This window comes from Chelmon rostratus, chromosome 5 (genome assembly GCF_017976325.1).
Source record: "Chelmon rostratus isolate fCheRos1 chromosome 5, fCheRos1.pri, whole genome shotgun sequence".
Classification (NCBI taxonomy): Eukaryota; Metazoa; Chordata; class Actinopteri; order Chaetodontiformes; family Chaetodontidae; genus Chelmon; species Chelmon rostratus.
The window spans coordinates 10,876,374-10,903,053 of record NC_055662.1 but is presented as its reverse complement, the minus strand read 5'-3'; the positions used below and the strand labels follow the sequence as shown (position 1 = coordinate 10,903,053).

General features: G+C 43.4%; 1 protein-coding gene across 1 annotated transcript in view; it reads right to left on the bottom strand.

Annotated features, from left to right (window-relative positions):
* Window positions 1-26,680, bottom strand: part of LOC121607236 (metal transporter CNNM4) — a 44,936-nt gene that overhangs the window by 14,277 nt on the left and 3,979 nt on the right. The window contains exons 2-4 of the mRNA XM_041937956.1: window positions 16,114-16,257; window positions 15,642-15,776; window positions 13,728-13,897 (exon numbers count right to left, since the gene is read on the bottom strand). Of these exons, the coding sequence (XP_041793890.1) occupies window positions 13,728-13,897; window positions 15,642-15,776; window positions 16,114-16,257 (449 nt within the window). The remainder of the gene's footprint in view (window positions 1-13,727; window positions 13,898-15,641; window positions 15,777-16,113; window positions 16,258-26,680) is intronic.

Sequence of the window (26,680 nt, the reverse complement as noted above, 5' to 3'; positions counted from 1 at the left end):
GTGAAGGTGACACCTTCGAATGTCTTATTAACCAGTTCAAAACCCAAAGATATTCAGTTTACTATCACGCTTGAAAAGCATCAGATCCTCATATTTGAACATTCAACCACATTTTTCATAAATTTACCTAAAAACTGAAACGATTATCAAAATAGTGGTGGATTCATTTTATGACAGCTTATCAATTCATTGACTAATCGTTGCAGCTCTAACCAGAGCCAGACAACAGTGGACTGGATGAATAGTACTTCTTACACAAAGGCTGACACTGCCTTATCACCCTGACTGTCCGTTTTTAAGGAATTACAGTGTTTGGCCTCTAGAGGGCGGTGCAATCACAGGACAAAACGAGGTGGCATGCAGGATTTATTAGTGACTGTCCTCCAACGAGCCTCTGCATCATTTGTGGGAGGAAACATGTTTACTTTGGCCTCGATTAGACACCAGCAGACCCTATGAATCGCGATTCACAAATGACAACAGAGATGTGACTGCAGAGGGAGGACGTGATGCAAATGAGGAGAGAAGGGAGGCAAACAAGGCAGCGCAGCTGTGAGATGGAGAAACTGGAGTCGGAGGGAGGAGAGGACAGAGGAGAGGACAGAAGGGGGTTAAGGAGGCCTCTCTGTGTTGGTACAGTGAGTTGGCCTGAATCGGCCGGCTGGAATGTGTGAACTGCAGCAACAACACAGCACAGTTAATCCACACTGTCAACCCTCCTTCCCTCCATCCACACACACACACAGACAGACAGACACACACACACACACACACACACACACACACAGGACTGGGCTGATGAAAGCAGAACAGGTGGTAAAATAAAAGGGGGACGATAAATAAAGGACAAACAAGACAGTGCAGGGAGCTTGCTGCAGCTGACAGTGTCGATTAAATTAAGAAAGTCACTTTAAGATCATTAATTCTTCATCTTAGAAGCGAGAAGATAGGAGATAACATAAGCTATTGCTCAGCCGAGGTTCGATTTGTGGAGCATAAACCCAGTGATGGGTTCACTTTGACAACATGCTGCCAAATGCTCCTCAAACATATATGACTCAAATTTACATCCTCGTCAGGATTTTCACATTTTCCAAACATTTCAGATATGTTTGGAAGGGCTGTCCGGATTTGAAGTTAAAAAGAGGTGCAGAACATCAAGAATCTTTCCATTTGATCTGACACTGTAGCCATAAAATCCATCAACTCTTAGCTTAATGTTTCGCTCAGTCGGAGCTTCGTAAACATAAATAAGAGTGTGGGACAAGAACAAACTGAATACATGTGCATATACAACCAGCAGATCACACTCCCACATTCCTAACTTAACAAGAAATTGAATTTTAAATAAACAGCACACTGAAATCGGACTGTCCTGGTTTGGTTCTGTGTACATTTCTTTTTAAGACCTGCTGGAACGAGCTGGTATGACAGACAGCGATCATTTACAAACATTAACGATATGATACAACCATCGCTCGTGCTATTTTAGGGTGCGTGCCAATTTAGAAACCTGGCTTGGATATTAGAGGGGTGTCTGTCACTGAAGTTACCACGCTGGCTGCTCCGATCACGAGCGCTGTGCTGAATTAAGCTCACGACGTCTCCCTGCGGCTCAACAGCGAGCGCTTCACAACCAATGTCAACCCCGATCAGAACTAAACTCTGCATCGATGCCGCTCTGACAGCGCAGACACATTTAAAGCACAAGTCTGGCTGTTGGGCCGCTTTAGTTTTCTCGTAACCATCAATTCTGTTTGCCTGCTATCATCCCTCCAACACCCCAACGACCCAGTGAACAGTGACTGCTCGCTCTGTGATGCCAATGAACAGGAAGTCATTTTACAGATCACTTGATGATTACTGACAGTAGAACTTCCTTACTTGCTTGATTTATTTATTTTCACTGTTTCATCTGCAAAACATCCTAAAATCATGAAACATGCTGCTCACAAGTACTCAGAGTCTTCAAACTGCTTCCTTTGTCCGACCAACAGTCCAAAACCCAAATATATTCAACTCCTGGTGACATGAAACAGATAAAATGACTAATTCCTCTTGTTTGAGAAGCTGTTTTTGATTCATAAATGACTTAAACAATAAGAAATTATTAAAATCAAGTCATCAGTGAACAGACTTATATCACTGTCTCCTTGCTACTTGCAGCAACCTGTTAATATACAGTATATTGCTGTGTTCAGTGGAGCAAAATAAAGAGCTAAGTTGATTGAATGATAGTAAAATCCATTAATGACATACATGAGACATGTTGTAAAGTGTCCAATCATGTGTGTCCAGGTAAAAAACATGTGCACTGTCCCACCTTCGGGCTTGTACTTAATCCACATACTCAGAACTCCGGCCTCACTAACATGTGCGCCACTCTCATCGCAGCGTGTTCTGCCGAGCCTCTGCTTTGCTTTGTGTTTCACGAACACGCTTTGATGTTCAAAAATAGCTGTGATTCTTCAGCAGACAGTGAAAAACGCATCTGCTTAATGAGGACAACCCTTCCAGCTGTCAGCGCTCAGCTCCCAGTGCGCGGATACGCCCGTTTTTCACCGTGGTTTCAAAAAGGTAAATTACGGCCATGAATGCCGTTTCAGCGACGCGCTGGTCCAAAGTCATCAGGTTGCACGCATTCACACCTGCTCAGTACAACTACAGGCTTCTGCCTCTGGCTGCTGAGTAATCGCAGGTCAAATGCCTTGCTCAAGGACACCCTGCTGCTGGAAGAGGAGCAGACATTCATTGCAAATCTACTCTGAATTTTCTACTTTACTGGAAAGGCAAAAGACAAAAAAGAAAAATCTATTACCAGTATGTCATGGAAATGTCTGTGTAGTAATTTGGCCTACAGATGTTTATTTGATAATCCTCTTAAACATCTACTCTACTGCTCGCCCTGAAGTACGCATGGTTTGCAGCAGTGTGACTTCCTCATTTGACACTTAATGCAAAGGTCAAACCTCCTTGGCTCCGTCGCCAGCTCTCCGCCACTGAAAGTGTATCAACACATTTGGACTGTTTCAACATATGGTCAACTCTGCGTGCATATGAGCATCGACTGGGGTCAAATACTTGACCTGTAACACGTGCACATACACATACACACACAGTAAAAAAAAAAAAAAAACCCTCATGCGTGCCCCTGGAGCATGCAGAGGGCTGACTCCGAGGCGATTAGCAGCCGTCTGCGCTGCTGCTCGGCTGGTGTTTAATTTAAAGGGAGACAAAGGGGAGGGAGGAGAGAAAGAATGGAAACAGAGGGAGGCGGAGGACAGGAGTGAGAGGTGCGAAGCCTGCCGGTGCCCCCGTCAAACCAGTTTTCCCAGATCTGCACTGACATTACAGCCTGCCAAACACTTGGAACAATACACAGCACCGACACAGGGCTTTTATTAAAAAATGGGCTCTGAGTGAGTCACTGTGGTCGAGAATCAGCCGCAGTCACAGGCTTTATAATTTATTTCTCATCCATCTGATAGGAGAGATAACGGTGAAGTGTGCAGGACAATTTTACTTCTACAGTCTCTGCAATCTCCGTCCGTATCATCTGCAATAAAAGCTGCCTCAGACTACTACCAAACCAGTTAAGGCTCTGTGTGACAAAAGGTCAGACGTCACCACTGCGGCCTGTCAGCTCATGATGTAAGACAATGACCAAGCGTGTGCTGGCAGGTAGCTGCACACGACAGTGGATTGAGCAACACTTGCTTAACAGTAACAACTCTGGTTTTACCAGTGTACCAGTACCAGAGTACTGGGTAGCACACTGTTGCAAAATCCAACAGAATCCAGCAAAGATGTGTTATTATAATGGCCTTTATTATATATAGCACTAACAAACTAATTATTTCACCTTTTTTTTTTAGTTATTTTATTCTGAAAATTAAATCACATGCAAATTAGAATACACAGATCACATTGAAGATAAAGGGATTCATTAGTGAGGATTTTGCTTCCTCTAAGGCCCTGATGACAGTTGTGGCATTGTTTTTTGTAATCCATACAGCTTTATTTTAAATTCTATATATGTGAGCCTGAATTACAAAGTGAAGCACAAGGCCTCTAGAATATTTGTGTAAACATCATGTATTTCAATGAAGAGTTAGAACAAGATGATATGGAATATAAAAAGGGGGGGGGGGGGGGGTCATGTGATGATCTGCATGTCTTTTCAAAATGCCTGTACACAGAAAGCTTTTTTTTATGGACAAACCAGAGACTGTCAAAGTCCACAGCTTTATCACAATGAGAATACATGTGCGACACTACTTTTTGTAAAAGGAAAGAGCAAAAAAAAACGTTTTATGGAAAGTGATGGTGAGCATGGTAATAAACCTCAGCAGACAGAGGACGCACAGCAGAGCGCCATCTCTTACCCATCTCTAACTCAGAGCTGTGTTTCAGCTTAAAGTTCAACAGGAGAGTGAGTTTCTGCTCAGACATGTGCGGGACCTGCACCGTAGGTGGGTCTTGGCCAAAGTTCAAGTCGGCGCCTTATGACTCATCAACAACGCGAGCGAGAACTTTGTGTCTCCCTCCATCAGAGCGCCACACATCGAGGCGCTGATGTGCGTTCTCCCAGCAGCCTTCAAACACGGCCCTCACCGCGGCCTTGAGCGATCCTTTATTACAGCACTGTGACTGCTGAGCAGGGGGGGGGTGTTTGAGGAGTTTCCCGTCTCGATGATGTGACAAATCAAGGTCAGTGAAGGCAGAGAGGCAAGGTCATGGAAAAGGTGGAGTCAGTGAAGGTATTATAATAAAGAATTTAGGGAAGTAAGAGAGTGACTGTTCTGTAAACGGGAATTAACATTCACAGAGACAGTTTGTTTTATAGCTTCAGCATTTGCTTTTGTTTTCTATTTCAAATCAGTCTCAACGCTCCCCGTCCTCTTTTTTAGTGATGTAGTCACGTGCCCCCGCCCTCAGAAATTAACTTAGGGACTACAGTCAGTGTTATTAGCAAGAGATATGACGACCACAGCTATGAGAATAAGAAGTTGCATTGAACTGGAATTAATCTTTGAGGTTCTTTGTTGTCAGATTTGACCAAAAACCTAATTTCAAAGTTTTGACCAACATTTTATGTTACAGGCCGCAAAAATCAGATCCGTACACCATCAACACTTAACGTAGTCTTTAAAGATGATGTCAACAAAATAATTAACAGCTGTATTTCGGACAAGGACAGGCATTCAACGTGTCTGCGTGTACATAAATATATATTACACAGATCCACAAAGAACAACAATCGACTCTCAATAAGAAAAGCAGCACCATGGGAGGAGGCAGGGGAAGAGAAAACATATCAAGTCCCATTCTGGAGTATTATTGACAACATTCAAAACCTGTTTAACTGATTAATTACAGGCGATGTCCGCAAACCTCAAAGAAGAAATAAACACAGGCAACAGCCTTGACAATTAAAATGTTTGTTTGTCCCCAGGCATTAGGTTTCTGTCTGTTTCCAGCTGCAGGAGAATAATATTGCCTGCAGTTGACAGTGAAAAGGGTCATCTGCTTCAGTAGACTGCACACACCTCTTTCATCCAATGTTCAGTTTGTTTATAGGGGTACTGTGCTACTATGAGGATACTGTGCAAGTCACAGTTTGAAGTAAGGGCAGTGAAGACAGGAGAGGTAAGAGAGGACATTTTGTAAAAGTATTGAAAAGGAGCCGTCCGGTCGCCTAACAAGGACGCATCGAACTGGGCCTCACAGGCGCTAAACAAAGTGTACTGTAAGTGACTGGAGATTAGAGGCAAAACAAAACAACATGAACCCACATATGTGGTGTGTGTGTGTGTGTGTGTGTGTGTGTGTGTGGCTGTGATGAGCCCCTGCAGAGGTCTGAGGAGTCACTGTCACAGGTTTGTTAATAACTTATAACAAACCAGTGGGGGCCCAGCCTGAAGCCACACACACACACATAACTCCCGACAGTGTGCGTGAGGTCATGATTGTGTGTGTGCTAGCAGCCTCGGTGTTTAGTGGTTTGTGACCATGTGTTGGTCATAAAATGAACCGCTGACTTCAGTTAATGGCTGATGTGAGACTGAACAGTTTCCTCCAACAGTTTGTGCAAAGTCACTTGCTTCCATCCAAACGTATCGCAAATGTTAACCAAATCCAGAGGAAAAGGAGAGAAGTAAATGTGAATGAATGCTTGATTCCATCCACTATCGTTATGGGATTATCAGGAGCTGGTTCATTGAGCCGTCGGGGCCAACTGTCCAGGCAGAAAACCATCCCACCATTGCAGAAGAACAGGGTTACAAGATGGTGTAATTTAAAGTGTGTTAGTCAAAACCTCAAAACGGTGAGAAAAATGAAGAAAGCCCAATGAAATATGGCATTTCTGTCTGTTTCATGTATTAATGTGAGGAAGGTTACATCAGGTCTGTGTGGAGAAATGAGATGTTTCAATCTGCGGAAACAGCTGATCAGTCGTGTGAGCTAAATGTTCGCTACATCAGAACTTATTCAAGAAAGGTGTTTCCACCTTCTTCCATTAAAGGGCATTAAGTCTTCTTTCGAAAAATTCAAAAACCACCTCAAGTAAATGGAATATTTTTCTTTTGCATAATTGAGGAAGTGTTTACATATTTTGTCCTTTTCATCAGCTTTTTCTTACTCCTCGCGCTGGTGGAAACACGGCTGTGTCGTTCATGTCGTGGCACACGCACAAAGATGTCTTCGGTGAGTTGTAACAGTGTGAGTCAGCGTCAACGCGCATCAATCCAAAGCCCGGTCCGACTCTCAAGTGCCAAGGGTGTGAGGTCACACACACACACACACACACACACACACACACACACACACACACACACACACACACACACGCAAACGCACACACGCGCACACACACACACACACACACACACACACACACACACACACACACACACACACACACGCACACGCACACGCACACGCACGCACACGCATGCACGCACACACAGACTCCTTTTAAGTCTAGGAAGATTTCTTATTCTCACAGGGCTGACATTTTTCCAGCTCTCGACCACAACAGGAAGAGTTGCTCACCAATGCATTCTGACCTAATTATCCTGGAATGTAACAACAACAGCTTTTCAACGATGGACCACATCCAGAACATTAGTCTGTGATTTGAATCTGGGCCGTTTTTTGCGTTGGTCATACAAAATAAACAGCTGACATCACACTGATCTTCATATACTGACGTACTGATGTCAAAACAGATCATTTAATCATGACATCATCAACAACTAGCTTGTGACAAGAGAGCATCTGAATGAACCTGACTGTTACCAGCATGCCTGTGTAATTAACTGCTTTCTTTTATCTTGTGTCTTTAATACTTTTATCTATTGTAAGTAATTTTGAACTGTCTACACTCATCATCATTGCAATTGAAGGCCAGCACTTCATGATTTTTGAGTTTAAATAAAGGCTTTGGTGCAGGCTCCTCCACTGAAAAACCCGCTTCACACCATCAATTTGTAGATTTGGCTTATCTACAGTTTATGATGCTACTAAATGGGGAATGTAGTGACTGTCAGGATACTTACAACAACACACAAATAAAGCGGAAAAGGAATAATGAAGGTTTATAAGCCTTATCAGTACAAATACTAACTTCCTAGCATTCTAAATGTTTTTCCTGTTTATGACAAAACAACTACAACACAGCTAATATAGCACATGGGCTCAACATCATCCTTCCTTGATCGACTAAAGACACTTTTTAAGGTCGTGAAATGAATGAAAGTTCAAATTTCCACACGTTTCCTGAAGCTAAAGGGACGAATGCTGTGAGCACAACAGTGAGCTCACTCTGCCCGTGTCGACTGTTCTGTGAGAATCACAGAGCATCTTTATAGACGCATGAATCACGCTGGTCATAAACAAACAGCCTGTCTGCTGACTGAAGATCACTACCAGGAACACACACACACACACGCACGCACACACACACACACACACACACGCACACGCACGCACATGCACGCACACGCACGCACACACACAATAAAAGGAGCGGAAGAAGGACAGTGAATTATGTGTATCTGAGTTTTTTACTTGTCATGAGTCTCAACTCCCACATACACTAATAATACATAAAGCTAATGCTTCAACCAAACATGCAGAAGTACGTACGTACACACACACACACACACACACACACACACACACACACACACACACACACACACACAGTCAAATGCTACATTCATTCATCTCTGTCAGTGCACCGGGTCGAAGTTTTGGGTGCCATAGCAAACCTCTGTGCCTTATTAACAGCAGTTACCAGCAGCCATTCTGTCACTTAAACAGTGCGGTCATCATAGGTGATCTCAGGGTACAAAAAAAAAAAAAAAAAAAAGGAAAGATCAAAATCGATGCAACAGAAACAGCTATATCACCTTTTTTATTCAAATGCAGCAGTCTTTGCAAACGGATAGACGGGTTGACTGGCACACAGAGCGGGGCAGCTGAGATCCAATCACAAGCGCTCACTCGACACACATGAGGAGACGCTTTGTAATGTCAGGTGTGAACTGATGTACATAGAGCTGTCCACTTGTGATCGGATCAACAAGGACGCACGTTAATGCTCGGTGTGCAGCAGCATTGCTGATACTAGCTGAGCACCTCGGGTATGTGCTTTACAATCTAGGCTAGCAAGGCTAGCCAACATTAGCTAACATTACCTCTATAAAGTTTATAAAAGCAGACTTGTTGGTTGTTTTTTTTTTTTTTTTTTGGTTGTTGTTGGAAAGTTATTCTAATTACATCTGGACCAAAGCAGGATAAGGAAGCAGCTGGAGTATAATCTTTTGGCCTTCTTGCCCCTCGGCCCTGTGCTATGAGTGTGTTAATGTTTTCAAAGGCAGCTGGAGTTGAAAGCAAGAAAGATAGAGAGAAAACACTACAAAAGAGGAACGTATGGTTGGAGTTTGTAATGAAGTTGTAATGCCATAAAGAGGCCCATCACACTGTCAATCTTTATCTGTACAGAACAATCCCACAGGAGGAACCTGCCGGTCATATGCAGTATTAGACAGCTTGGCTGTGAGGTATGTGTCCTCCATGTCTTTTCTCTGATTAGGACATGCTAAAAAAAAATTAAATTAATATGAAATAAAGTTCCACATCAGGTGGCAACACGAGGCTTGGTTTCCACGGAGCAAGATCTTTTTTATCTTCAGTTCCCAAGCATGCAAAAAGCTGCAGACAGGCTAACGCTACACTATTAAACAGATCTTCGTGAATCAGGAAGCTGCTGTCACAGGTCCAAACTGACGAGTGTCAATTTAAAACAATCTCTCTGCTGCTTTTCTCTGCCTTCTTTCTCTGTTTCCAAACAAGCACTCCAGGAATGTGAGAGTCTAATTTTGTTTACAGGACAAATATGAGCAACGCACACACTCACACACAAGCTCGTGCACGACTCTTCAGAGGAACTGAAAATGAATAATTCATTCAGCGGTCTGCAGTGTATCTGTAATTACTGAACTAAAATATTTATCAGCACGGGATCTAATGAAAGTAGTCCTTCTAATCTAAGTGCCATTAAATAGTTGTCCTGGACCTTTAACTTAACCTTCGTTTTACCTGAATTCCAAATAATCTGAGACACTCTCTCACTGACGGAGTGAAGGTGGAAAATTCCCCCCCTGGCACGCTGACACTAAATGCCGCCCTCTCCAAATATGGTAGGTCTCAGCGGATTACTCCACATGTGGGGTCTCTCCACAACATCCTCGATATCCTGCCTCCCACGGGGGGGAAATCTCACCGAGACGAGCGGCGGGGAGAAAGTGGAGTGGATTACTGCACCCGGCTAATGACTGTTTGGGGACAATGACATAACCGACGTGTGGGAAATAAATGTGTGTGAGAGAGCGAGATTAAGACAATGAAGCGTGGTTTTCCCACCCTGTGGGGTTTCAGCGCACGTGTACATGTACACAGAGCGGATACAGCAGATGTGCCAAAGCTGAGCTTTTTTGTGTTTACAGTGTGTAAGCAGGGGGAGGTAGAGGTTCTCAGGTTGAAGTGGGTGTGTGACTGGGATAAGTGTATGACAGCTGACAGCTGACTGACAGCAGGCGACAGCGGTGTCCTCCCCCTGTCATTAACACGTTACATAACAGGGATCAATTAGTGGAAGGCGTGTCCGTTAGAAGCAGGGACAGCGCCCTCCTCCTCCCTTTTCAGACATGGAGCACATTGCTGGCTCCATCTGTATCTGAAAGTGTCATTCAGACATAAGTGACTTGCCTCATTCAGACAAGACGAGAGAGAGCTGCTTGCAAACAGCAGTGAGTGTGGATGCATCGGGATTTTCAGACATATTTGCCCTTTGAGGCCTTAATCAATAACACTGATCACTTTCATCATTTAATGTTATTTGAGCACAAATTCTGCTGCCTGTTTACCAGCATCCAGCAGTGTGAAAGCACAGATTGACTGGACTGGTTTAAATCCGATGCAGTCACATCCTGCATGTAAAGCTCTTTGCTGGACATTCATTCATTCATCCACACAGCTGTCATGAATGAACAGTGGACATGTACAGAGCGGGTGCTGGTTAGATTATTACTGCGGCTGCACACCAGTGTTTTAACCGTTTTAATAGACTCTTTCATGGTGTTTACTAAACTGATTTTGTGCAGATAATACATTTATTACAGTGATTTTAGGAGGTGGTGAGATTTAATCAGGGCCTGACCAAGTAAAACCACGGTCTTGACTTACTTGTAAAAGCGACCCCTCATGTTAATCAGACGTGACACCGACATGTTAAATGCCGTAAGATTAACATCAGGGATGCAGGTCGGAAAGGATTTTTTTTCACCTTTTTTCAACTTTTTGACCTGCGGCAGGTCAGAAATTGGAGAGAAAATTTGAAAAAGTCCCTCATGACTGGATACAGGAGGTAAAGTAATGACTAGAGATTGATCTGCAGATTAGTTTCTTGATTCATTCATTCATGTATAACATGAAGAATAGTGTAAACTCATGTTATAATTTCTAATAACCCAGGATGGAAGTCACCTTTATGACCACTTCTTTCTCTGTATCACTTTCTGTGTCCATTCTTCTGCGTCTTCGTTGTCAGTCGACACTTGATCACTTGTAAATCTTTCAGAGACGTCTGATTCAAATGGAGTTAAGGTTTGGTGAAACAGACATCATGAGGATTATCCCTCCAGCGATACAGTGAGCCAGAGCCAAGCCAGAGCAAACTGGAATAGAAATATATTTCTATAATTCACGCAAAATCAGCTTTTTACTACGTTCCACGAAGGAGAGAACGTTTAAGGTCACCACATAAATCTAGAGGTCTGGCTCTTAAAACCCTTAAAGCAGTCGTAGCTAATCTCACTGCACAGCTGACTGACTTTGGATCAGCTGTGACTTCCACACTGTTGTTGCTGCTGTTGTCATAACAGCACACAGACTCACACTGTGTTGCACATTTCCTTGATCGCCTGGTCTTTATTTCTCTCAACAGACTGCACATTCATGAAAATTTAATTCCTGCTGTGTGCTTTCTTTTGCCTAACTGATCTGAGCATTGTTGTGCATCTTAAAAATCTGCCATTTTGTTAAAACACAGCTTGGCGAAAGGACGGCCGACAAGTTTTAGCAGGGATTCAATCATAAATTAGCGATATTATGCATCCAGTAAGTGCTGTAACAGTTGGCTGAACTCTGGCAAAGAGGAGAAAAATATTATTAGGACCAATTTTGGGGAACCAATTATTATAAACTTCATTCTACAGTTTATCTGTCATACGGCGGAATAAATGTTCGAGTAAGGTGTTTCTACTCTGCTCAGAAATGTGTGAGGTCAAGGACAGCAGTGAGGTGTAATGACGGGGGGTGGCAGCGGGACAGAGCCGTCTGTTCTTGTCCGATAGCACCTTTGTGGACCAGGTAACAAACACTGTTCAACCTGCAAACCACTGATCCATCTGACAGCAAATCCACACATTACTGAGGAAAAGTCGCACGAAACAATACAACACCAAAGCAGCCCGTAGTCATGACGCACAGAAAACAGCCTAATTAGTGACAGAAGATAACGTGACCCGTGCAGAGCCACATACATATAAAACTACAGCTGAGAGGACTTCAATTCTTTCTTAAAGGCTATTTTAAGAAACCCAAACTAGAACTTTTGTTGTTTCATTGCGCTCAGGCATTGAGCTAAACCCTCGCCGGCTCCTCCACAACCTAAGACCTTGAGGGAGTACTGAGCCTTCCTTTAATCCCATCAAATTTGAGGCACCATAGCTGACCTCATTTAGGAACTCACTGGCGGTTAACAGTACTCTTGGAAGATAATTTTGTTTTGATTACGCAGCTCTTGTTCAGTGACTCAGCCTAATATTGAATGCTTTTAAACACAAAAACCAAAAAAAGACATACTTCGCTTTATCAACAGTTTCAGGACCCCTGTTGGGTCGGCGCTGTGCACGACGCCCACCGCCATCTGTCACGAGCTGTGGCTTAGAGCCGCATTTAACAACAAGGCACGCCGCTAAGCTCCAGATGCACTCGGCGAGGGGAGGACTTGACAGGTGGAGAGGAGAAGAGGAGGAGGTGGAGGTAAGGGTCAAAGGCAGAAAGAGGACGAGCGTGTGTGGAAGGTCAGCCTCATAATCCAAGCTGCACAGCTTTTATCCAGGCTGAAGCAAAATGTCTCTAAATGTCATACTCCCGGTATGACATTTCCAGGGTGTGATGCGTTCATCACAGTGAGCCAGAAGGCAGTTGTATGTATGTACCTGGTCTTTAAAAGTATTCTGACATCAGGCAGGGAAACACACATTAGTATGTAAAATATTTAAACTTCATTTTCAAGAGCAGAGGGAGCAGAAGCTGCTGTTACTCTTCCTCTGTAACTGCACTTTGCAGCTCTTCCCTCTTTTCTTTCTTTCTGCCAGTTTCTACTCTTCTTGTAGGATGGATTTCTACCAAACTTCACAAGTTCAAATCCCCTCTTTTATGAAGAGAAAAAAAAAACAACCTTAAAACAACAAGCTCAACAGTTAAGACGAGTCCTCAAAGTCATCAATAACAATGCATAAAATGCAACGCTAGCATGCTCAGAGTGACAAATGTTTAGCAGGTTATGCTTACTGTACTCACTATGTTAGTTCACTGTGTTAGCATGCTAACATTTGCTCATGGATGACAAGTCCTTAAAGTGATCAGTATCTGCATTTCCATGACAACTGGGCAAACTGATGAAGATCGTGTGATATGATCGGAAGTTATAGAACAGCAATTAAATGGACCCTGTGATCAGACTGCGACATCGGCTGTGATTTCCAAAGTCAACAATGTACTCAAATGATGTGCGCTGTGTACACCCATCACTGTTCATACATGCACACTGGACGCAGAACAACAACACAACAACATGCAAAAGAATTACTGTGGTTGAATCTGACCGCAGAAACAGAGACTGTGTGAGGGCAAGAGCAAGCACGGTATTGTGTGTGGGTGCGTATTTGGTTGTGGAGGAGGATGGAAGAGCATGTGAAGAGAAAAGATTTTAGAAAAAGCCTGATCCCCTTCGATCTGCTTTTCAGCAACTTTTGCGTTCAGACCTGCTAGTTCACCCACACCGAAGCTACTTCACCCACACTGAAGCAACGAGCAGCCACCGACTCCAGACGAGCCTCACGCCCTCCCTTCCCTAAACCACTGTGTACCTGCAGGATGAGAACGAAGTAGTCGACGGGCTTCCCCCTCTGGTAGACGTAGTGATGGGCCGAGCGCTTGTCGCTTTCATTGAACTTGATTTCCTGGATCACGTCAGGGTGGCGCAGGATTCGCAGCAGCACCTTGTCTGAGATCTGAGACGGGCTGAACAAGCTCACCTCTGCAGGAAGACAGGAGGAGGAGACGTAAAGACAGTTTTACTTTAAGGACATTAATTAAGACTTTTTGTGATTTTGACCATAAGCATTGATATAGTTCTGAATTCCCCATATGCACCAACACAACTGAGTAGCAGGTACTCTCTTACTGTACACCAATCTGCTGGGATCACTGATCCAGGTGATTATCAAATTAGTCACTCATGCTTTTGTCTGTGGCACAGTGCACGGCAAACAGTTACATAACCGGGTGTGCCAAGTACATCTGTTCTACGACAGGTAATCCTGCGTTTAACAAAGGAGCGTAACGTATTTAAAGCCACAAACTTTGCTTTGACAAACTGAGATCATGTTTAATCTTGTCTTTTAAGTGACACACATCTGGGTGGACACATGGACTATTAGTTGGACAAAAAGATCCATCTTCAGCTGGACCTTGGGCTCTGAGACATTGTGAGACATCTTCACTATGTCTGAATTTACATACACTAATCTATTCTTCAAAGGAACAACCAGATCAGTGAGATTAATCTAAAATGAAAATAATTATTTCTTGAAGCCACCAAAAAATATTTCATTCTTTGAAATGCAGCATTGATGCAACCGGTGAACTGGTGACAAATAGCCTCCTGCTTAACACTCACACATTCACAAGTTGATTAATGTGCGTTGTCCCTGTCAAAGAAAATAACTGGTGAAAAGAATAAGTGCGTTTGACCCCACCCAAACTGAGGACAAAGAATCAGTCCACCCCGCAAACAAACCCTATGCAATACACAGTGAGAGGTGAGGCATATATGTCCAACGTTGGCATTCATCCTCTAAAAGGCAAACACACTCCTTTCACTCTGGTTTACATATTAAGTCGACAAGTTCTGCAGCTGAGTTGCTGCTGTGGCTCTGATGAAATGTGCCGTGACTTTTCTATGATTTTCAAGTCAGCGCACGTTCGCAGCCTATCAATTTTATATCTTCCTGGTTTGTTAATGCCTTTTTTTTTCTGGCAGAGCTCACTGTTGCAAAACACAGGAGTCCTTAAATGCGTGTAATGAAGCATTACATAATGGTGTTATAATGCACTTGTAAAACTCCCTGATGGTCCCTGGTGTCCCTTGTGTGAAAGAAAAATGAAATCAGCATTCTGAGAAAGGAAAAAGAAACGAAGTCAGCACACACTGCCTGCAGAGGAGCACACTCTGGCATGCTCCTGCACCGCAGTGTCCGCAAGACGAGGAAGTGCTACGTCATGCTAGCGGCGGCTAGTGCTAACTGCTTCTGGCAGAGCCTATCAGCTAACGCTTGCTAACCGAACACATTGCAACATGTTCTGAAGTGACTTGTAGCACTGACGATGCATCACATCCAGCTGGCCAAGGTCCAGAGTCTTCTCGTGGTGGTAAGCACAGGCAGGCACACTGCTGGGATCTTAAATAGATCTTGCAAGTAAATAAACACATTGCAGCCTCCTCCCTGCATGTTTGGGCATGCCTTGCTTGTCAGGTGGCAAGATGACAGAATCCATCCCTTCCTGACTTCCTGAGCATAATCCTGCTGTGGCTGCATATCGAAGACGTACGTTCACATGTACAGTTGGGTTTACAAATCATAAAGGACCTACTGGCAGTGTTTTAGTAATAATGTGATGAGGGACTCTGTGTGTGTGTGTGTGTGTGTGTGTGTGTGTGTGTGTGTGTGTGTGTGTGTGTGTTTGTCTCTTGTGCACGCTTGCATCAGTCCATTACCCACCTGTCGCCAGGAAGCGATGGGCGGCCAGCAGCAGCTGAGGCGAGACCTTCACTTTCGATTCGCTTTCATGTTTGAAGGCAGAGAAGTCTCTCTTATTCTTATTGGGCGCCACCTTTTTCCTGGTGCGGTTATCAGCTGAGAAGTGGCACACACACAGCATACATACTTACTTACTTAAAAAACTATAATATATAATATATATAATACTTAAAAAAAACACAGCTAAAAAAAGGTAAAAATCATCTCAGCGGCTTATTTCTCAATCTTGGAAACCTACATCAGTGTCTAAATACCTGAAAATAGTCTGTTGACAATCATCTCAGTGATAGAACAACAGCAATTTAACAAGAATAATAAAGTGATAACTGAGATTGAGATTAAAAAAATATCTTAACCTGCACTGAGAGTAAAGGCAAACTGAGCACTGAATCAAGTATTTAGACGTGACAAACAAAAGCAAAGCTGAACTCACTGTAAAGGTCTGATTCATCCAGAATCTCTGACTTTATGATCTCCTCGATCACGTCCTCCAGGGTGACCAACCCCAACACCTCGTAGAAAGGATCTCCCTCCCCCTCGTTGTTCACCTTCTGGACGATGGCCAGGTGGGATTTTCCTGAGCGGAAGAAAGAGAATCGTTAGTGGGATTTTCAGACGATCAATCCATCCAATCCTCATGGCCTTCCAATCACGTGCACAAGGAGTAGCAAGAACAGGCAAACTGCCCCAACGATGCTTCGTGTTGTGATCGAGACATTTTATATTAACGACCAGAGAGGGAAAACCACTGTAAACTATAAAGTAAAGAATTAATACCAGCATCTGGACTGGATCATTCTATCATGTACGCATAATACAATTCCACAAGCATGAGGATGATGTGACGTGCTTTCTGCACTAACGTGCAGCTGCAAAAGCCGGTGAAAGTAAATCACCATAAAAAGAAGAGCACAAGCGAGATGTAAACGATGCTGCTTTTTAAACAGCCTCGTACAATATAATAATAATGCCCCTCTCATATAATCACAGCCCTTCAACACGACTGATTAATGGCAACATTGGATTTTTGCATCACTATGTTGAAATACCTTGATTTGTCAAGTATATAAATGACTCGATTAACCAACATTCTACAGTGGTCATTTTATGCAGTTTATGCGATTATCATCTAGACAATATTATATACAAAGATATATATCAATAGCAATATAAAATCACATAAACTGTAATATGCAGCATTGCTGCCCTCCACAATGCAGCAACAACTTTTAAATAAAGTTTCTGATAAAGTTTTATGAGATAAGTAATGAATTCAACTGTATTTATTTGACCATGTGGACACGTACAGTTCATTCAATTCAAACAATGAAAACCAAACAGCGGACTTTCAAATGTTGCCATCGTGTCTCCATTCAAACACTACTGCTGTCAGCTAAAACCAAGAAATCTGGTTACAGATGCTTGTTGTCTCACGATAACAAGTGAAACAAATAAAGCACATCAACCAATAATGGCATCTATTACACCAATCAAAAGCTCTCTTTGCAATCTATGTCATGTCATCATGGCGCAATTACTGTCGAACATTTGTCACATCGCAGCTCTTGGTTTGTACCCTGCAACATGCAAACCTGGCCGAGCCCTTCAGTCATGACAAACAATCATATCATGATGGATTCTTGCTTGACAGCGGCTCTACTGCTCTGACATTAGCCCGGCCGCCCACTCCCTTCGCTTGCACCACAAATAGCCTGTTAATGTGTACAGGTCGTTACAGCTGGGGTTCGGTCTGGACTTTGGCCATGAGCATTACTGTACAATACAGAAACACGCATGCACGCAAAGACACACACAAACACCGCCGAACTCTTCACAAGGCAAACTGTTGGAAGTGCAGAGGGAGGCTGGTCCGCTGCAGACTCCCAGACAGCCCAGGAGATGCTCTGAATTATTAATGGCGCTGCCAGAGTGTAGCACTCAGAGGATATCTGGGGGTTTGGACCCCAGGTGGATTATTTCCTGCCCTTCACCTAGACACACAGACACACACACACAGCTCACATATACATACACATGCAAGCAGCTGGTTTAAAGTGCCCTCTGTCTCATAAGCTCATGCACACACACCATTAACAGACTGGGTTTGAACAACAGAACAGGTGAGGGTGAGCGAGGATTTCATTCTCACACTCCCCAAAACCACACGCTATCAAGCCATGATGAAGGATAAAACGAGAAAGAAAAGGCAGAGATGGCGAGAAATCACAAAGCTCCGACGTCTGTCTCCTGTTTCCAAAAAGAGAGCGGCAGATCAATGGGATTTAAAAAGAGCTCGTATGACGGGCAATTAAAAGAGGACCAAAAGCTCTAAGTGTTTTGTCTTTGTGTGTGTGTCCTTGATGTCTGCCTGCATGTCCTGGCAAAGTGGGCGCTGCTGGCACCGTGACACAAACACACTCCACACATTCTCAGCTTTGACCTTGCTCGGTTTTATTACATGAATAGAGCAGCGGGACTTTGAGGAATCCATTTCTCACAAGGCCAGAGTCACCGCCGGAGTCTGTGATGTCACAACATGAGATATATCGGGGTGGGCGGATGATGTACTGTATATTAAGTCTGGACGCTCAGGTCTCGAGGGGAAGCAGCAAGGCTGGACAGTCATCGCTGGCTAAGTTCAAACAGTTCTTACCACAGAATAACTTCATTCAAGTTCATTTATCCCCAAGTTTCCTGCACAAACTAGTAGCTCATTTTGTCTTTTTTGAGAACAAGAAGAGACGCAAACCACACTTTGAGGCAGAGAAGCTGTGAACGGCAGAAGTTATTATGAAATGACTGACTCGTATAATTCAATCGATTTCAATTAACTCGTCGTTCAAGCCCAACATGGTTAACTAACCACAATAAATGGTGCTTATGGAGCAACATGGGGCTCAGCTTCTTGCTCGAGGACATATCGGCACGTGGAGAGGATTCAGAGAACGAACCCACCGACACGGCGATTAACGTCTGACCCGCTCTGCCACAGCAGGCCCACAGCAGGCCCACACCAGTCCTAGTGATGTAGATTCCTCATGCATTTCACAGTTTGCCACCCTGACACTGTTTTCATATATATTTAATATTCAGTGACCACACGCCGCAGATGTAGCTCATGTGAACTAAGTTACAGACTTGAGAAGCGCATGTTGAAAACCTCCAATCAAGCCAGCGCCAGGTGGAAAACAGGTGTCTGGTTCTAGCAGCCACATGGTGAAAAGGAATTGGTGAAAGTTGACTGCCAATCACTCTAAATCCATTGAGCACAATGTTAGTCAGTGCTAAGGATCTGTAACTGATCTCTATTGGTTAAATAAACCACATCAGTTGCAGGTTCTTCCTTTACTTTTTTGTCCACAACATTTTGTTATGCCCATGAAAAGTGGGAATACAAAACATGATTTGGCCGCAACAGCAACAGCAACAGCGACGACCGGATTGGCAAAATATACGCATTCACCCCGACCCTGACAGCCAACAAATCTGTCATCTCTCCTCTTTCTCTCTTATTAAGGGAGCACGGTGGCAGCTGCAGGTCATATCAGCTGTCGCTAGTTAGCGTTAGCTCCATGAGTAACTTCATGACAAGCTGTTGTCGCGTTTGTGGGTCTGCACGCAGCCAAAGATTGTTGATGTTTTCATAGCTGCAACGACTCCAACAAAGTGACACGTCTTCCACTAATAAAACCACTTAAACTTCATGTCATAGCAGTAATTTAAGATGATCAACCAAACCAGAGCTTCAGTGTTTGGATGAACAGCTGTCATTTATTTATTATTCATTATGTGCCAGATGCTCAATATTGCGTAACTTGTGCCACTACATATTTTTTGTATTATTTATCCTTTATTTTAACAGCCAAGACGTTAAGAATAATTTCTTATGTACAGTGACGGCCTGGCAGGTGCCCGAAGACACCTGCCTGACGTCCGGGGGCAGAAGGGGACAAAGAAGAACAAAACCAAAAACAAAGAAGGGCGACTAATTAATCAAATATGGATATAATGGCTTTACTACATAGATTTTTCTGAGAGTCGCTGTCACAAAAATCTATCAAAGGCTGTGTCATTTGACATGTGTCGCACACACCAGATGTACACATGTGAAGACAGCAGCAGCAGTCGAGGTCAGTGGAGTAATTGTGATGAAATTGGCGATTATCAGCAGCACCACTGTGTGCTGATGCTGGGACAGTGGAAAACAATCGGTGTGTGTCACCCTTTATGCTGCGCTAGTCAGGGGAACTGCAAAGTCCCAATTAAGTCACGAACACTTATGATACACTTACTTATCGTCCCCCGACCCCCAAAATCATGTTTCATCAGGAATGGCATCACAAAAGGACGGGACTATATAATTTCAGGGGACCTTTATGGTGCGATTTTGCCAGGATGGAGGCATTAGTCAACAGTGTCTCACGGTGAGAAAGCCTCTGAGGACATTCATTAGCTGATCCTTGCACATTCCACACAAGATCACTGTAGCAACGAAAATAGAGACATCATGTAATGGAAAAGACATTGTGTGTGTGTGTATGTGTGTGACCTCTCCCTGTGGCGCTGAGTCAATATTTCAGAGGAAGTAGGACCCCGGGGGACATACTTACCCCCAGTTACTGGAGAGTCACTTGAGCGTCTATTGACTCCTTCAGAGCACGCACACAAACACACACTGTACGAGGAAGTTCAGCCAAGCACAGGCTGCTTCATGCATTCAGTGTCTGACCCCCGTCAGCTGAGTCTACAACTAAAAACCCCACAAAGTCACCCCGCTCCTGTGTGTGTGTGTCGGCGCAGCGTGCTCACCTCAGCCTCGCACAGAAACACAACCAGCTGTCTCTGATCTAACTGAGAATCTGACAGGACAAGGAATCATATTTTTGGTTAAAATCACCCCTCCGTCGCTCATCCTCTCCACAGGCCGTGAGCCGAGTTGATCAGCCTTCTGTTCTCTTTGACTTGGTAAAATGTTTAGACTGATCACCTCTGCAGTCACTCTTGAGGACACACCTTTACATGCACACCTGCTTCAGAGTGGTGACCCTTTATTAACTGTTCTCAACTTTGATTGTGTTATATGTGTTGTGTGCGTGTTTCACAGCTTTAAAATTTGATTAGGAGTTTCACTCGAGGTGAATTTGAAGCTTGTTGCATCTGTGAAGCACTTTTTTTCCAAACTCCTTTACGATGTGCTTTTAATTCACCCCCTTGTTCACACGCATCCACACATTAGTGGCAGCAAGCCATTAGGAGGAACCGGGGCTCGGCGTACGGCTGGAGGACACGTGGACATTTGGTCGGGAGGAGCCGGGGATGGAGCCGATCCTGCAATTAATGGGCAACCCTCTACCTGCTGAGCCACGGACTCCAAAATCAGGTCATTTCAGAAGAAATACTGGACCAGTATGTGCAGTTTTAGTTCAGCCTCCATTACTCAATTTCAGTTAATGACTTACAACTTTTCATTACCTACCTCCTTAAGTGTCCTTATCTCAGTTGTTTTATTGATTTACGTGACTTGGCTGCTATAGCAACACAATAACCCATTGGGATTAAAAAAACATATAAATCTATAAAAATCCATCCATCGATCTGTCTAGGGCTGTGGCGCAGCAGTCTGTGTATATGTGTGTATGTATGCATAACTGGGATTCAGACAGTTTTCTCTTATCTTAACTATGAAAAATGTCCATCCAAAAATTCTTTTAGCAAAAAGTGCAATTTTCAAACTGCTTACTTCCATCTGACCAACAGTTCAAAACCCAAAGATATTTATCTATAAGATGGCATGAATCATCACAGCCGTGACGCTAATGGGTAAACGCTGTCCTGTACTTTGTATATGTAAACTGTTTTACTTTGGTTTTTAAGATCGTCGCAGCTTTTTGCGCTTCAACCAAATCAACCACAGAATTTTCTCTAAAACGTCGACACAGAAAACTCCGTGAGAGCAGAGGGAGAAGAACGATCCGCCAAAAGTGGAACTGAGACACACAGTGACCTTTGTCACAAACACCAAACTCTGCTGAGGTACAGGCTTCTCTTCTCTCTTTTTTTTTTTTTTTTGAACATTACACAACCATAACAACAAATGAACAACACCTTTCTACACATAACCCTCAACGCGGCAGGGCTCGGTTTTCTTGGTGATGCAGCGATTTTAATTGATAACCTGCTCGCAGCTTTTAATATATGAAGAGCTGTTTGACTTTCCTCGCTTTTATTTTCTCAATAATCGGGCTGAGTACATCTGTCGCTGTTCTTTGCACGCTCACACAGAGAGTCCCAGCAGGTCGGGTGACCTCCCGGTCTGTTTCTCTGCCCTCTGGCTCTTCCGTCACCAGCCTGCGAACCGGCCTGTTTGTTGACATGAAACATCGGCGACAAAAGGACGAGGGGGAGAGCAATGAGTCTGTATGGGAAAGGAATGCCACACGCATACCGCCCACGCACAACAACACAACCGGTCGGACAAATATCAGCAGCACTGACCACAGCCTGCGACCGCAAAGCGTGCACGCTGTGAGGGGATGAAACAAAAATGCATGGCTGCAAATACGCTCATATACACACACAAACTCAAACACACATACGCTTGTGCAGATACAGTACGCACATGCACGCACACACACGCACAAAGGCTTGTTGTGCAGGACAGGTCAAGCTCTTCGAACCTGTTTTTCCAGGTAAGAGCAGGGCCCTGTGCAGATGGATCTACTCTGATCTTTAGGGACAGCAGGGCTGCAGAGTGACGGCTAATCACTCATGGTCTTAGAAACAAAACTGCTTCGCTGCATCTCATGTCGACACACTCACCACTTTTGGTTACAGCAGAGGCGGTGCCATGTTAGGTATTAGGTTGCTTTTAGGCTTACAGCACTGCATGAAAAGGAAAGTCCAAGGGGACAAGGGACATGCTCAGTGAGGGGATGAAATATACACCATAAATTCTACGTTTGAAGGTTAACAGACACCAAACCAGTGCACAGCGGTTTTTGAGTCAGGATTTTACAGCAGTTGTTAAAGCACCAATGTAGGGCTGTAACTCAAGATTATTTTCATTGTCATCAAATCTGTCAGTTATTTTCTCAATTAGCTGATTCATGGTCTAGTCTATTAAATGTCAGAAAATTATGTCCATTCAAGTTTCCTAGAGCCCCAAGGTGACCTCTTTGAATCCCTCTTTTTGTCAGACCTGCAGTCCAAAAACCTCAAGACATCCAGTTTACAATTACGTAAGAGAAAATGAAGAAGTAAATCATCACATTGGAGAAGCTATAATCAGAAAAAAAAAGATATGCAGCCCTGTTGCCAATACCATACCGAAATGCCCTCAGCCCCATCTGCTCATCCAAAATACTTTTTAGCATGAGAGGGATCCCACTACTAAGTCTATATTAGGGCCAGTATTATGTAATATGATGCATAGCAAAACGTCATTTACAGCTGGGTTTGGGACATCCAGTCATTTCTGCTAAGCTGCTCTTTCTTCATGAGGACTGATATCATTCTGGCACAAAGTCTGGAAGTGTTGATGTGACGCACACAAAACATACACACCAAGTCGGAGCTGAGAGGGCGGCAGCTGCACCGTCAGCACTTTGAGCTACAGCGGCGACACAGGAAGACAGAAGAAAAGCAGCAGGCGGCTGATAAGAAGGCAGAGAAAAGTGATTGTCTGAGTGTTGATGAGGGATTGTGGAGTCCAGCTCCACCCAAGTATGGTGTCGGCGCACACTTCCACAAAGCAGCGATACATCTAGGGCTGCACATAATGACTATTGTGGTGTAATATGAGTATTAAAGTCCTTAAAGTGCTCGGACGCTCGAGATTAAGCAACAATAAAAATGAAACGTCTCACCTTTGGAAATAACCTAAATACCCGGCCTCATCCACAGGTTTCCTTGGAATCCTGACTGATGAAACTCTGAGCTGGAAGAGTCATATAGTCGAACACCCTCATGACATTATTTCATTCATTTTATGCTTTCGCTGTTTTATGCTTCCTGCTATATGTTTGTTTTTTGATCTTACAGTTGCTTGTTTGCTTATTTTTGTGGATTATATGACTTTTGCATTTGCTCACACTGCAAACTGAGGTGAGATCCTGTCTATAAGCCTCAAGGGGTTTTCCAAATCTCACCTGCACAATCTGCTTCTTTTCTTGTGTTGTTGTGTTCTTGTTGCTTTGTTTTTATTGTGCAATAAAAGAATGTGTTTTTAGACGCTGCCCTATGCAAGAGTGGAAATAAAACCTAGATCTAAATCAGTCTCGCAGGTTTTATCTTCCACAAATGAAATCAGAGCATTAAAGAAAGGGAAGTCAGCCAACAACAGTGTGAGTGAGATGATGTTCGTTTGTTAGTGTGTGTGTTTACTCTGTGACTCAGCAGAACTCATGAAAATAGAAAGTCAAATATTCACATGCTCATGCACACACGCCCTGCAGAAAATCCACCTCTTACCCAATGCTTGATTACAGTGATGAACCTTTGACGATTCATGAAACACAGCATGATGCCACAACCCCATGACCTATTTCCTGCTTCAGATGTATCCATTAACAGCTTTAATTGACTAATATAGGAGAGGTTTGACAATGTGCAGTTATGTGGAAGATTCTCGTTTTTCAAGTTCGCACTTTACTGACACACCTCCAGCTCTAATGTGACAGCCGTTCTCACATGACAAGTCTGAAGAGATCAAAGTGGTATAATAGTATTTTACTGGATTCGACTGGTGCCAAGAGTGACTGAATCTGCTCTTTCCTACATAGCCAAAACAAAAGAACAGGGACAGAAACACAGAGAAACAGATAAGTGGGGGTAGGGATGGAGGAGAGAGACACGCCCATTATACAAAAGGAGGAGTGGAGATTCAGGTCTGCCCTGCTGACAACCCCTTATCACCCTGAGATTGAGTAATCTTTTACTCAATGGTGTAAAACTCATTCTTTAAGGCTCAGAAAGAGTCAGAGTAAATACTTTTGGGCCCCGACTTCTTAAAGAGTCAGGTTCACAGCTAGAATTTGGGTTAAAGGTCGAGATTAGAACTTTAGATTAGGTTCAAATAAGACTGAAAGTTCAGGCCAGTGGCTGACGAAGGAATGCTGTAAATGAAGGTGTTCTGATGTGTAGCTGTGCAAATGCATGTGTACATTTGTGCCTGTGTGTGTGTGTGTGTGTGTGTGTGTGTGTCAGGGCGCAAAGGTTACGAAGGCCGTGTGACAAAGTGAAGATTGGATGAACAAAGAAAAACACCCGCTCCTTTCTGCTCTGCACTCTGCAGTGTTTGTTGTGCTGCAGAGCGAGCATTTTGCTGCATGTGTGAGTCCTGACGACACGGTGGGCAAGATGCATGCATTCACTGTCACCTCTGCTCCATTAGCCAAGATTAAGATCAAAAAAGTATGACTTTCAGTGTGAGTTTCAGTATTTGGATGATGAAGGTTGTGACAGATGAAGAGCGTCAGATTTAGTAGCTACGACTGTTTCAATCTGTTAGACATGTTATTAACGTAAGCTCTGGATCTGACTCTGGAACAGCAGACACCCAGCAGAAAAGGACGTTTAGCCTTAATAATTTGACCGGGATGTCTGTCATACATGTAAACGATACATGCAGCAGGTTTTTCTTCCAAGTGACAAGTTTCCAGAGCCTACAGTGATGGTAAAGTGCCTGTTCTGTCCAACAGACAGTCCAAAACCCAAAAGGTTCTGTTTACAATCATATAAAAGAGAGAAAAGCAGCAAATCTTCCCATTTAAGAAGAATGTTTGGAATTTTTCCTTGATAAATGACTCACATACTTACTCAACTGGCAAAATCAACAAACCCTTTGTAAATTACTCATCTCACAGTGTTGGAGTCTGAAAGCAGTGTTGTGAACACTCTTTACACTTTTTTTCAGTTTTTCAGATATACCGCTACCTAACAGTCAAACAGTCATTAAACCACAGCATGCATAACTGGGTCCTAAAGGCTGGTGGGGTGTCCAGATAAGTGCCCAAACACTGATAAACTGCAGACAATGTAGACGGTCCTGACAACCACGAACAAAACACAAGCTGGTTCACTTCCTGAGAGCCTCGAAGTGTTTAACATTCACACAATCTGTCCGCCCCAAACCTGCCTACTGACTCAAATCCAATGAAATGTAGCAGTGCAAATTATAGTAGATAGTGCAAAAAAATAATGCAGGAATCACTGAATTACCACTGAAATATCAAGAAAAACAACTTGATATTTTGTGTCATTTTGTCTTCTAACATTGCGTTTTAAACTAGACATTCAACTTTTGGCACATAATATTGTAATTTCTCCAATTTAAGAAAAAAATTTAATTTAGGCAGCTGTGGCTCAGGAGGTAGGGTGAACACATCTACAATATACCCAAAATCTACCCAAATATATGCTCACTTTAATGTTATTTCACAAGTTTTTAATAACAGTGTACTCCTACAATACCACTGCATTTGGGCCTTCTTTATCACCACTATCAGTTAGAAAGCAAACAGTAAAACATGTACAAAAAGACACAAAGGCAAGATCTCCTCACGTGTTTGCCTTGATGCTATGCTGGTGGTATTTAAGGGAGGAGGAGCCCCTGAGTCCACAATGCAGGCTAATATCACACACTACCTGAGGGCACAACGTGTGACAGTCTGTTGACAGAGAGCAACGCGCCTCCAGTGAATCCATAGTTCATTTGTATTTGTGTGCTTTCTAAATTATGCCTGAAGTCCAACAGGAGCGGTAATTTAGTAGACCTCACTTTGTCCGACAAGTTGCACCACTGCCTTCCACTATCCACACCCTCTCATGTAAACATGTAAACCAAGTTTCATTGTTGACACATTTCCTCTTTTTCTTTGATGTCTGCTTTTTCTATTTCCTACATTGGCAGCCAGCCAATCATTAAAATTTAATCTTATCTAATAAGATCACCTCATAGACCATCTGAAAGGTCACGATATGTTGACTGAAAAGGATGTCCA